The 13,722-nt window shown below is 32.3% G+C and overlaps 1 protein-coding gene across 1 annotated transcript in view; it reads right to left on the bottom strand.

Moving 5' to 3' along the window:
* LOC129219895 (cytosolic carboxypeptidase 1-like) overlaps positions 1-13,722 on the bottom strand; it is a gene marked incomplete at its 5' end in the record, with an annotated part of 57,180 nt that overhangs the window by 20,007 nt on the left and 23,451 nt on the right. Inside the window, 7 exon segments of the mRNA XM_054854210.1 lie at positions 915-986; positions 1,078-1,204; positions 3,160-3,392; positions 4,889-5,045; positions 5,146-5,224; positions 8,385-8,516; positions 12,949-13,547. Coding sequence (XP_054710185.1) covers positions 915-986; positions 1,078-1,204; positions 3,160-3,392; positions 4,889-5,045; positions 5,146-5,224; positions 8,385-8,516; positions 12,949-13,547 — 1,399 coding nt within the window.

Below are 13,722 nucleotides of genomic sequence, written 5' to 3'. Positions count from 1 at the left end.
AAAGAAATAGCTTAATACAATAGCTAGCGTATTATCGCAACTGATCAGGACAGGTCCAAGTTTGGATGATTGGACAAGTTAAGGCAAAAACCAAAGCTGCGGAGTCAGAAGGAAAATGGCAGACTCCGACTCCGGCTTTTTAAAGTTATTTATTTTGTTTTATTTTTTCAATTCCCACCCCCTTCACGGGAAGGAGAAAAACCTGTAAACAGATAATGAAATATTAATTCATTTTTATGAAATTTTGGTGTTGTAACTTATTGTAAACCTAAGATGCATACAACGTTAAAAAGTTAATTTGGAAATCAAATTTTCCAAGTTACGACTTTAAAGGTAAGATTTCTTAAAACTCCCATTTTTTAAAAAATTTGAAAAGGATTAATTTGCTCCTCTTTAATTAATTTTGCTCCTCTTAATGTAACTAGTGGTACCTGCACGGCTTTGCCTGTAGTAGAAAAATTAAAAAATCTTTTGGTTCGCCTGTATATTAACAAATAATGTATGGTGCATTTCTCGCCAATTGACTTGCCCATGTTACGGTTCCATGTTATGATAACTTGGTAATTTACTCATCCATCTTATGATAATCTTGCTCGGTAAACTGTTCTTAAAATTGGAATACAGAAAGAACAAAATCGAATTTTCGAAACATCGCTTTGAGGTGCACACCCCCATACTACAAACTAATTCTGTGCCAAATTTCATGAATATCGGCCGAACGGTCTAGGCGCTATGCCCGTCACAGAGATCCAGACATCCTCCAGAAAGAGAGACTTTCAGCTTTATTATTAGTAAAGAATATACAGGCGAACCAAAAGACCTTCTAATTTTCTACTACGGGCAAAGCCGTGCGGGTACTACTAGTAACTGCATAAAATAACAGAACAAATTGAAAGTATGCAAACTAAAAATACCTTTCATAACCCATGATGAGTTGCTTTCTCCAGGATGAACTCGGGCAGTAAGAAATATGTACGGACGTTGATCTGAAAGGAGAAGAAAAACATATTTTCTTTGGCTCTCAAGAAACGTAATTACTCAACTAAATGATCATTAAAATTGAGAACTAAATCTTACAATCAACAGGTTTGGCGGTTATGGTTAGCAGCGGGACATTGTTTCCGGACAATGTTTTACACAGCTCATCTTTCTTGAAATAAATACACGTTGAATCATAACTGTTTTGCCAGCAATGTATGTGAGTCTGCAATTACACAAAATTAAGAAATAAAGAAAAATATTTAAAAATTCAATAAATATTCAGTTATTTATGTTTTGAACTGAAATATTGTAAGATAACTGAAAACAAAGGTATATAAATTAGTTTTAATTACATTTTATATGGAAAAATGCATACAGTTTCTACTTTTCCCCAAACTGATGGATTAGCAATTTGTACAGTCCTATTAGGGTTTAACAAAGGACAAAACTGGAGAAATTACTCAGTCTTCAAGGAGTGGTAGTAACAATTTAATTAGTAGCCACTTTTTGAAGGTAGTGATCTAATTATCTAATTGTATATTTCAAAATAAATGCTGCTAAAATTGCAATATATTTAAAGACAGAATATTCTTTATATTTTTTAATACTTTATTGATACTATTTGATGCTTTGAATAGAATATGTATATATATATATATATGAGATAACAACTTAACTTTTGACAAATAAGATGTGTTTGCTTTAGGAGATTGCATCATACATAGTTTTAAATAACGTTGAAAATCATAGTACGCTCATTCAAGCGTACTAAAAACCAAATCCAGCCACTACAAAATAAAAGTGAGGCGTTGTCAAGGCCAGTGACTATTGGTAGCCAATATATCCTTTCCATTTTATTAGTATATTTAGAGTTGTTTTGCGTAATTACATTAAGATAGAATTAACTTGGATGTAAAATCAGTTTATTGTTTGAATATAAAATCGAAGTCAATTATTCCGCTTATATAAATTTCATATAAAATGAAACACATGAGAGCAAAAATTCTTTCAAGTTTATGTTGAAACATATTCTACATTAATATTATAGTGGGTAAGCTACATTTGAGAACCAGTTACTGCCGTGGACAGGAAAATAGCAGTATCTACAAATATGAGTTTCAAAGTTTTTTTTAAATGCATTTTTCATTTCATGCAGATATTGTAAAATACTGGAATTTGATGGTTCAAAATACCTTATTTTCAGCAGAAACCAAATGAGTATGGTTGTGCAACAAAAACTAAACTATAAGGTTTGCCCAAATGAAAAGTGAACATGTGTGATAACCTCAGAATGAATGATGATTTGAGGAAGTTGTACGAAAGGAAAGTTGTGCTATCCATGAATGCGTCCAGATTGGAACAACACACGGTAGTACGGCTTCTGATTGTGGAAGGTGATCGCAATGCGGACATCTATCACCGAATGATAGCAGTGTGTGGCGACCAATGTTTAGGTTGTATGACTGTAAACAAGTGGTGTAAAAGTTTCTCAGAAGGGCTGCAAACGACATCGGATCTGCCGAGACTGGGCGAAGCAAACATCAAAATCACCAATGATTCCATTGGCTTCATTAATGAAATGATCCAAGCTAATCAAAGGATTAAGATTCATGAAATCAGTGACAAACTCAACCTGAGTAAAGGAACGGTTCACACTATCATCCACAAACTCGCCCACACGTCTACCAGGAAACCCAGACAACCCTAAAAAATTTCATTGGGAAGTTTCGGCGCACCCCCGTATAGTCCGGACTTGTCACCCTGTGACTTCCACATCTTTGGACCACTTAAGAGAGAATTTCAGGGAAAACAATTTCATTCTGACGATGAAGTGAAGGAAGCCGTGCAGGACTTCCTCAGGAATCAGCCCCGATCTTTCTACAGCAAAGGAATCGACCTGTTACGCTGGGACCTGTGTTTCAATGTTCATGGCAAAAACATTTGATTTACATTAAAAGTATTATTTTTATTTAACCTGCCCACTTTTCATTTGGGCAATCCTAATAGATAAATGACAAAAATACAAATATTTTTCAAAGAGAAGAAAAATTTGTAGACACTCCTGTTTACCTGCCTGGGTTAGAGTATTGGTCCTCTAGACCAGTAATTTCGTTTCGAAATTCTAATACTGGTTTTAAACTAATATCATTTTAAGGTTAAAACACTAACCAGACATACCTGTAATGTAGAAAATGTATATGAGTAATGGTAGGCGAAGTAACAGACATCGTTTGAATGCTGGAAAGTCACATTAAATGTTAGAGTGTAATAAGGCTTATTTCGTAAGACTGAGTTAGTAGAAGGCCCTTGAGTGTAATGATTGCGAAAATAACAAATATTGGAACCCACTCTCATCCAACCTTGTTTCTTTTCAACATGATTCCTGACAGAAAACATAACTGGACACATCCCTGTGAAGGAAACATACATTTACAAAAAGACAACATTTTATTATCGCTAAAAATGTGTTTTTTTTACAACACATCTATTCAAATGTAACACTTCAAACAAGAAATCAAGCAAAAAAATTTCGTTACAATAACATTCTCAAGATAGTCACTGAAATTGATGTACAGGGGGTTCTTGTATAACACGGTTTATTCGTTCATGTAGTACTGAAACCGTGTTATATGAGACTTTTTAAAACTAACTTTTAAACTTATTTTTTACACTAGTTAATTATGTACATAGTAAAAATCATGTCAATATGTATTGTGCTATATCAAAACCGTGTTATACGAGACTTAGGAATAATGTAAATCAAGGGATGTGTACTGTGTTATATCGAAACCAAATTTAGAAAAAACAAAGTAAAAACTTATTAGAGTTATCAAACATCAACAGAATGTATTAAACAAAAATGAAATTCTATCTTTTTTACAGATATCATTCGTGCTATATCAAAAATATGATGTATTAAATACAAGTTTCATACCGTGTAGTATCAAAACCATATTATAATGATCGCAAATTTGATACGTGTAATATTGAAACCGTATTGTACAAGTACTGTGTTATACGAGGGATGCCTGTACTTGAAATTCATGTTAGAAAGCTATCAAAAGTTAAAATAAGGATCCAATATATGGTAAACGATAACGTTTTCCCCAAGCAACTTTCTGTTATCAGCGGCAGTTTGTTCTACATACAGTTACTTTATGAACAACTAGACATATCAAGATAACAATTTTTTGAAAACAATCAAGCTGCAGATTGAATCTCATAAGCATGTAGTCAGGGGCGGATAAAAAGGGAAAAACATGGGTGTCATGACCCCCCCCCCAAACTGTCGACAATTTTATGCATGCATCATTATTGTATATGACCATAATTTAATAATTGCATACAAAATTGAAGGAATATCATGCAAATACATGTTGTGTATACTTAATGAATAAAATGTCAGTGTTTTCTATAATATTTTTAATTTTTTACTTGTTTGATTTAGTAAATATTTGAAATAATACTTTCTTTCATCAGCTCAAAAGTTAATTAATGAAGTTTATACCCTATTCAGCACCTTAGGTGCATATTAGGTGTTTTTGATTGAGATCCAAATAGTTCAAGAAATTTTTCATACCCAAAACTTTATATTTTTCAGCTTGACCCCCACCCCTCTTCTCCCCAAAAATGTTAGTCTGTATCCGCCTCTTCATATAGTTGCTTTCAGATGAAATTCTAACATATCTAAACAGAATCAAAAAAAAAAAAAAAAGCCACCAAAAAAAAAAATTCAGTTTCTCAATAAAAAAAAAATTAATGATTTTATGGCATTAAAAACTCTTAGATGAAAAATAGCTTTAACTTCATTTAAGTCACATCACTAAAAGCTGCCACAATTACAAAACAAAAAGTTTGTTCTTCTCAGTTTTTATAAAACATGCCTACATAAATTTAAAATAGTTACCTTCATTAAACTGACTAGTAGATTTCTCTAGATTGATAATGTTGAAGGTATATGGACAATTAGCTTTCATTCCTGAGACTTCAAAATAAAACCATTGCAAATGGCACTTAGAATTTATATCCGCATTCAGAATGAGGTCGTATTCTTCATTTCCTTTCTATGAAAAATATAAGCATGTTTTTATTTGATGTGAATTAGAAATATGGAGAAAATAGAACTAGAACTACATCACTACCAGATACATAAATTGGATTTACCCAAAATACTTTTCTTAAATTTCCACTTTCGAACCTTGCTTCGAATCGCAGATGATCAAATGATTGTTCAGAATAAATACTGATAAAAAAAAAAAAAAATCTCTCAAAATTCAGTAAAATATTGACACACAATTACAAAACAACAATAACTAAATAAATAAACAAATTCTAAAGTAATTTACTATTAGGGAATGTTAAGTTGAAAAAACATTAAACTTATACAATCACTTTTAAGCATCTGCAATTAGTAAATTTTGATAGTAATGTTTTTATATGCAAATGTACACAGGACTCAACAAATCATGTGTGCCAGGTTGCCTGCATGATTAAAAAAATACCTTGGATTAGTTCCATGAGAACAAGAATTTTTTAGAAGCAATGTTAACACTAAATTTTCCTGCAAAGAATTTCCACCTGAGAAATAATTTGTCTGGTGCTTAAAAAATTTCCTAGATCATAAATATTTTACAATTTTTGTCTGTCCCTATATATATACATTTATATTGTTATTGCCGGATCTTTATTGATCACAGCACTGATGTGTGCAGGTAAACGGCAGTATCTGCAGAAATGAGTTTTCAAGATATTTGAAGAATTGTGTGTTGGATTTATAGTAACAATAGGGAAATACAGGAATTAGACGTTTTTTTCAGAGGAAACCAAATAAGCAAGCTTGTATAGTAAAGTTATTGTACAAAAGATGATAAAAATGCGAAAATGAAAAATTTGCAGTTACTGCCCTTTATCTGAACACAGCAGAGCACATGTTGAGTTTTAAAAAAACATCCTGAAGTCATAGGGGTATTAGGGATGATTTTTTTCCTTTTAAAGGTTGGTGTGGAGCAGAGAAAGGACTGTGCACCTAAAATACTGCTTTTCTTGTCAATGAGATAAGAATAGAAATTTTCAATTGAGTCAAAACTATACTTATGAAATTAAAGCAAGTTTTCTGATGAAAGGAGTCACTTATGTGTTGTAAAGAAACCCTTTCTACACATGTTTTTGCTCCCTGTGTCTATGTAAGTAAAGTCATTGACTTTGAAAATACCTAACTAAAATATAAGACAATTTCTGAGCTAAATTTCAAACAAAGGGCAAGAGCCCCATATTCTTCAGAAGACATAGCACCTACAAATATACTGAATTCTGTCCAATACAGGGTTGGCAAGTTTCTGCCGAGGTGGTTAAAACCATTGGTAGAAACCGGTTAAAACCGGAATGGCAAAAACCACTTTCTGCCACATTTGTGCCAGTTTCTGCCACATTTGTGGCAGAAACTGGCAAAAACTCACAAAATGAAAAATTAATTCTTGATATACAACAGAACATGCATGGAAAAAATAATTAATCGTTGACCAAAGCACTGTAATTTTATTACAAAATTATCACAATTCAAAATCAAATGTTACATCTTGGACTCTGCAATTGCCTCTTAGAAAAGGTGGTTTCAAAAATCTAAACAGATTCTCAATTGAATATGCACAAATGAGAAACTTTAGAATGTTCTTTAAATAGAAGAGCTAGCAGACAATGCATCAAGGAGCAAGCAATGTTCGTGAAACTTTCATCTATTGTATAACTGGTTCACCATGTAGTAACTGCGGTTGTGGTAAAAATTTGACTGGAAAAATAAGTTTTGAGAAATGGGACCAATTTGTTTTGCAAAGCTGTGACATCAGGTACAAAATCTAGGCAAGTAAAATTCAGGCACTTTCTTCTTGAAGCACAGGACATGATAATTTCAATCGCAAACAATTTAGAGGAAGGAGATAAGTGAGAAAATTACAATCAGTAATGCCTGTTTAATTCTATATGTCACTCCTCTTTTCTAAGCACCTCCGTATGATTTTTTATCCTTTGTTAAATTAATCCAAATACTATGAGCCTCTGCAATTGAAAAGTTCCCTTTCTGAACTAAATCAAGGCACTAACACTGGATGTTATTTTTTTAAATGATGAAATGATGTTTAATTTTTTAGTGTACTTAAAACAAATATCATTTACAAATTACTTCAGTTATTAAAGACACTTTTAAGTTTTTGCCAGTTTCTGCCGGTTTTTACCGGTTATAACCAGTTTCTGCCACTGGTACAGCAAAAACTAGTTTCTGCCGGCAGAAAGCCAACCTTGGTTCAATATGAAATTAATGACTGTTAATTAAAAATAAAAAGTATACAAGGTGAACACCCAAGCAGATTAAGCTTTGTTGATTAATTTAATCAAAGTATGTAAATTACATTCAAATACAACAAGCATGGTAAACAGCATATCAAACTGAACTGATAAGCAAATCAAACCCTAGAAAATGAGGACAATCACTACTTCTCTCTGGTATGAGAATGATAATAGCTCAGTGAATTGAGAACCAAGCTTCCCCTGACATTTTAAAACCGTTTTCCCAGGTTTTTTTTTTTTTTTTCGAGCAATCACGATTGCTTATTGTTCTCACTTGACTGTTTTGATGTCCTATCATTTTATTTTCCCACTACCACCCTCTGCACCATCACCGTCAACTGGGTCCTCACGATGTTGCTCCTACAGCGAAAGCCGTCTCTGGGTTGCATCCATGTCCTACACACACGCGCATACATACACAACTACACACACGCGCGCACACATACACACACAAACACACATACACAAACACATACACACAACTACCCACACATTCATGCCTGCACACAGACTCAAACACATATGCCTACACACAAATACACATACCCCCCCACACCCACATTCATACACACAACTACCCACACACTTATGGCAGCACACAGACATAAACACACATACCCCTACACACAAACACACACCCCCCCAACACAAACACACACGCCTACATACACACACTAGTGATTGCGAAAAACATAATTTGAATTCAAAATGTCAAAATTCAAATTAATTAATTTTTTTTTTTTTAATTTTATTATTATTTTTTTTAAAGCATTACAAGAAATAAACTTCAGAATCATACAAGTATATAACTTTTTTTCATTTTATCTTTTTAATCTTTTTATCAATTTTCTTCTGTTTGATCTGACAGATCATAAATCTTATGCCAAAAGATTAGTTTGCATGAACCCATATGAAAATGAAAAAAACAGGGGTTTTCACAAAATAATATAAGTAAAATGTTCCAGAAAGACTACTTATACGTATATTGCAACAGATTTTTGTTGCAACAGATAAATCATATTCTGATCCTGAATATTAAAAGAAATTCAGTCAAAATGACTTACTGTTCCGCATCTTTGTTAGACAAAGAAGAGGAAGTGTGTACACTTTCATTCAAAAGACTGTCAAAGCTGTAGATCTCAGTGTATAAAAAATCTCCTTGAGCCATTTGTTCTGTATGTTTAAATATTTCTTTCCTGCCAAAAAACAATAAAAGCAATAAATATAATTTGTGATTAAACCATAAGATACAAACTTATTATTAAAAAGTGTAAGAATGATCAATGGATAGTTTTTCATGTAGTTACAACGCATTTCTTGAATGAGAGAGTCACAGTAAGTTGTAAGAAAGTATGCACCAAAAAATTTCCGGGGAAGAAAAAAAAAAGAATCAAACTATGAACAATTTAGAAAGAAAAGTGTTTGATGAGAAGTTATCTGCATTTTCATTCTCTTAATCACATATTTTTAATTTAGAGCTGCAATCAATTTTTGGCACAACTTAGGGAAAACATTTATTAATTCATGATTACTTTTTCGACAAAAATTAATTGTTCCCAAAACAAATGTTATGTGAATTTGTTTTGAGAGAACAAAATGAGATCACAAACATATTTATGCAGATAAGGGAGAACATAGAATATAAAACAATAACTGTTATATTTTATTGCACTTGTTCCAAAAATTTTAAAATTCAAGCATTTAACATTAAATGTTAAATGTGTTATGATGTGTTTAGCATCAAAACTAGCTCAATCTGCAAAAATCATTTCACACCCAGCCCACTTAATTTTTCCCATACATTTTTTCTCCCTATTGAAAAACATTCGGTTTAAGATTTTATTTTTGTTTTCTTTTTTAAATTAACAGTTTTGTTGAATTATTTACAGATAAAAATAATTTCGATTGAGTTAGTTTTGAAGTAAAATGGGTTTTTGCCCAGATTAAGAGGGAATCATTACAAAGCGATTTGTGCCATGATAGCATTCACCAAAAAATATATAATTATGAAAAAAAATTTTTTTTTTAAATTCAGAGATAGGGCTGTTTTTAGCCTACTTTCCCAGTAAAAATCAGAGAAAGAAGAAAAAAGCATGAAAGAATGCTTAATACATCTTAAAAATATCCCGAAAAACAAAAAAAAGTCAAAAATAAATAAAATAGTTAGATAAATATTGAAAAATTAAAAATTAGAAAGTAGGGTATTGAGATGGGAAAAAATGTCTGTCGGTCTGTCTGTCTGTCCCCCCCTAATAACTTTTGAATGAATAGTCCGATTCGAACAAATTTTTTTTTGTTAGAAAGATCTCGGCGAGGACATCTCATTCCCATAATTTATTTTTTGATTTGAACAATTTCTCGTTCAATTTTGAACAGTTCAAAAAACTTAACATTAGCGCCTACGGGGAAATTCAAATCAAAAATAAATCTTGAACTTAGAAGCGAAGTGGCTTCAAACAAACTTTGTAGGGAAAAACTTTTGATAAAAAACATGTATCGAAAATATCTTTTTGATTTGAACAACTTTTCGTTCAATTTTGAACAGTTCAAATCTCTTAACATTAGCGCCAAAGGGGAAACTGAAAGTCAATTTAGATTCCGAACTTAAAGGCGGATTTACTTCAAACAAACTTTGTTGGAAATAGCTCTTGACGACCTACTCCCGAGTCCGACTCCGAGAATTTAGGGGCACCTGACACCGACTCTGACTCCTGTTCCCGACAATTAATCGGACTCCGACTCCCCGACTTCGACTCTGACTTCGTAGCTTTGGCAAACATTTATACACGCAGGACAAATGACTGACTCCGATTCTTGGATATTCGACTCCGACTCTTTTATCCCAAAATGAGATTGACTCCGACTCCGCTGCTGTGGTTTTAACTGTGAAATAATTATTGTTAATATGATTTGTTTTTATTTTCACGCTAAAGTTTTAATTTAGGTATTTAGTTTTTGGTGAATAAACTCGAAAAATATGCGCAGACGATTTTTTTTTCTTTTGACAATGAAAATTATTTCTTTAAGTTGACATTTTATTGTTTTTTTTTTATTTTGGTAAGTGCATTAATTCGTTTAAAAAATTATTTTTGGCAACAGGTGAAAAAGAAACGATTTTTTTTATATGATGTATTTATTTTAATGAACTTATTATTATTATTTTTTTGTTTTGAAACTGTTAAAAAAAATTTTTAATGGAAAGAAGTGTATTAGCTGCTTTGTTTAAAATGTGCTGCTATTTTATTTGTTCGTTTTTTTGAAGAAAAGTAAGGAATATTTTATTCCTAGAAATCAGCTTAAAATATTAAAAAAAATATGTTTGCAAATATTTGCGATTTTAGCTATTTTTGAGAATATTGATCAGGTACTAGAAAGTAGTATGGGTATACGGGAAAGTAGGCTCGTCTAGTTCTAGACGGAACTTCTTGTTAATACTAGGAACCTCATATGATGTTGACACCCCCTCTTCTGGAAACATCCAACAACAAAATTTCGGACAAAGGCCAAATTAAAGAAAATTTAACATGTCATTTGAAAGTTTTGCATGTTAGAAAAGTCAAACTAACAACCCCCCAAAGCAGAATACTACAAAATTTGCGACGTATGTCGCAGAACAGATGCCTGAGCTGCAGAAAAATTCTGTTCAAATGTGAGAGGAAAACTCAGACAAATTTTCTGCAGAAATTCTACAGATTTTTGTGAAAGTTCTGCAGAAACGGCAGACTTTCAACAAATATCTTTGTACTCAAGGTAGAATTTTTGCAAAAGTGCTACAGATTTTTTTTTAAATAGAAGAAATTCTTGCAAATTACGATAACTTGGCGGAAAGCTCGCGAAAAATACTGAATTCGATAAGTCATTTGCAGGAACTTTAGATTTACTTTGATTTATAAGAAATCTGCGGAATTTGTGCAAAATTCACTCTTGAGTTGGAAGATGTTTGTAGAAAATCTGCAGTTTCTGCAGAAATTGCACATTCTAAATCTGAAAAGATTCGAATTTTTCTAGCATTTTTGGTTCGCCTTTTCCCTATTTTTCCCAAGCTATCTTCATCCACTGCAATTTCTTTCATAAACGTTTTTTTTTTTTTTTGTAAACATGTCGACATTGAAGCGTGTCCATCGCCGAAAATGGCGTGTCTTGTTTGAGATTTCAATCCTTTTGCATCCTGAAAATATTTCAATTACCTAGAAAGTTTCGAAGTGGTTTTATTATATGCTACCCTACCTCGACTAATTTATTACTTCAGTAATTTATTTTTTTATTAACATTATCTTAATTGCTCCTTCATGCCATGTAAATTTAACCCGAAAAAAAAAACGTAGTTTGACACCTTGGTTCGGATTTTAAAAAAAATTTGTATCTTTGCTCTTTCTATGCATTTTAGAAAGCATATAAAATATTTTTTGAGAGTCTCGGTCGGTTTAGGTTCCACAGAAATGCATAGCAACAGTAAAGTTTTAAACACTAAGAAAAAAAAACTGCCGTATGAAACAATTTTAATTTTTAGAGATCCTGATTTGTGTAAAAGGTGACCTTGGCTCCTTGTGTATAAAACGCTTGAAGTAGTTGCAGAACAATTTTGGTCAAATGATTTTACGTTGCAGGACATCGTCAAGTATTCTGCTTTGGGGTACAAGAGTTTAAATGAGCATTATTTAAGGCATTAGGTAGCAAAGAGAAAAAGTAATGAAATAAAAGGTCTGACTAAAATAAGTGGAAAGTTCATTACACTCCAGAGTCCCCCCTCAACTTTCACTACAAGTGGTTTAACCGGTTGGATGGAGCCCTGAAGAGAGCTCTGTTTTTTTTTTCCAGACCAGGAGCAGAGCAATACCTGATCCAGCATCCCCAAAGGTATTTATTTGGAATAGGAACTTGGAGGACCTTGTGACCATAAACATATTTAACTTGCTCCAGTCACCATCAGTGAACACAGAGGATATTTGATCTCCAGCATTGAACCAAGGACCCTCCATTTACGAGTTCGATGCCTTACCGATCAGGCCACCCCAGTCTAATCATGCTGTATAACAGCGCATGCCAGGAATATTATTACCAGCATTTGCCACAAAACAGATGAGAGTTTCTCCTACCAGTTTTTTTTAATAATCTCAAAAAAAAAAAAAAAATTCAACACTTCCAGCCCTTGTTTCTGGGCATTTAATAGTGAGAAGTCCTTCTTTAAATGTATTTAAAATGTTTTTTTTTTTTAATATATCACTCATTTGGAAGAAGAGTGCCACAATACGAAGAAATGAAATTTTACAGGAGAAGCGTTTAAAGTTTAACTCTTCACGCAATTTGCTGTAAGAAAAGTAAGCTTGCTGTGCTCTCCAGTGGTTAATATTAGAACAAAAAATCTGTCAATCAGTATTTTCCAAGAAAGATACATAATAAAAGATACATAACATCATTTGAAGTTCTTTAAGAAAAAAGAAAATTAAAAATTTCGTATTGTGGCATTCTTTTTCCAAACGAGAAGTCAATTTTTAAGATTTTATTTTTTTAATTTTGCATGTATCTTTCTTTGACCAATTTAAATATTATTTTCCAAATATTTTTAACCTGTAACTGTTTTTGAGATTTAAACTAGTTAAACTTTTTTTTTAAAAAATCTGTACATACCTGATTAGAAATTCATCACACTGTAACAATTTCACTTCCTGTTCAGGAAGAGATGTACAAGAATGCACGTCAGGGTAAGCCAGCTTCACAAACGGGGAAACAGAAATCGTTTGCGCAGCTTGTCGGTGGTACACTTCAGAAAAACAAACAGTATCCAAAAATTTCTGGTTTCTAAATTCTTCTTTTGCACTTTCCAAAAGATGATGCCTTTCGCACGGCGTCAAATGAAAATTTGGATCACAAGGTGATAATTTTGAGGACGGAATATCACTAGAATCACATACTGAGTCACATATATTGTTTTTCTTAGAAACTTTGGCATTAGTACTTAATGCATTTGATGGCAGGCTACTGGCTAATAAGGTTGATCTAGGAATCTTTTCTTTCACAAGAACTGACGCTTCACTGAGCGGCTTTCGCATTTTGCGCTGAATGTCCTTCCTTGTGGAAGATGTTGATGAGTTTCTCGTAATCATCCTAGGAATTTGTGAGTTAATCTTTAAGTCCTTAAGCTCTACTACAGGGGAGGCTATGATTTTGTCACTAAAAAAACTTTTGAAATTCTCGGAGTGAATTTCATCTCCAGAAGCAAAACATGCCTACATGGAAAGAAAAAAGTAAAACTTAACTTTTTAATTTAGAAAGAAGAATAAAATTAAAAATGATTTATTATTTAACTCTTTTAATTATAAAGAGTTAAATAATTATAATGTTTAACTCTTTATAATTATATTTCTATAAAGATTTAAATGATAAGTCTTTATTATAAGTTGT

Source organism: Uloborus diversus, chromosome 4, assembly GCF_026930045.1.
Source record: "Uloborus diversus isolate 005 chromosome 4, Udiv.v.3.1, whole genome shotgun sequence".
NCBI lineage: Eukaryota > Metazoa > Arthropoda > Arachnida > Araneae > Uloboridae > Uloborus > Uloborus diversus.
Note: the sequence above shows the minus strand (reverse complement) of the source record. Positions and strands in the feature narration are given on the sequence as shown.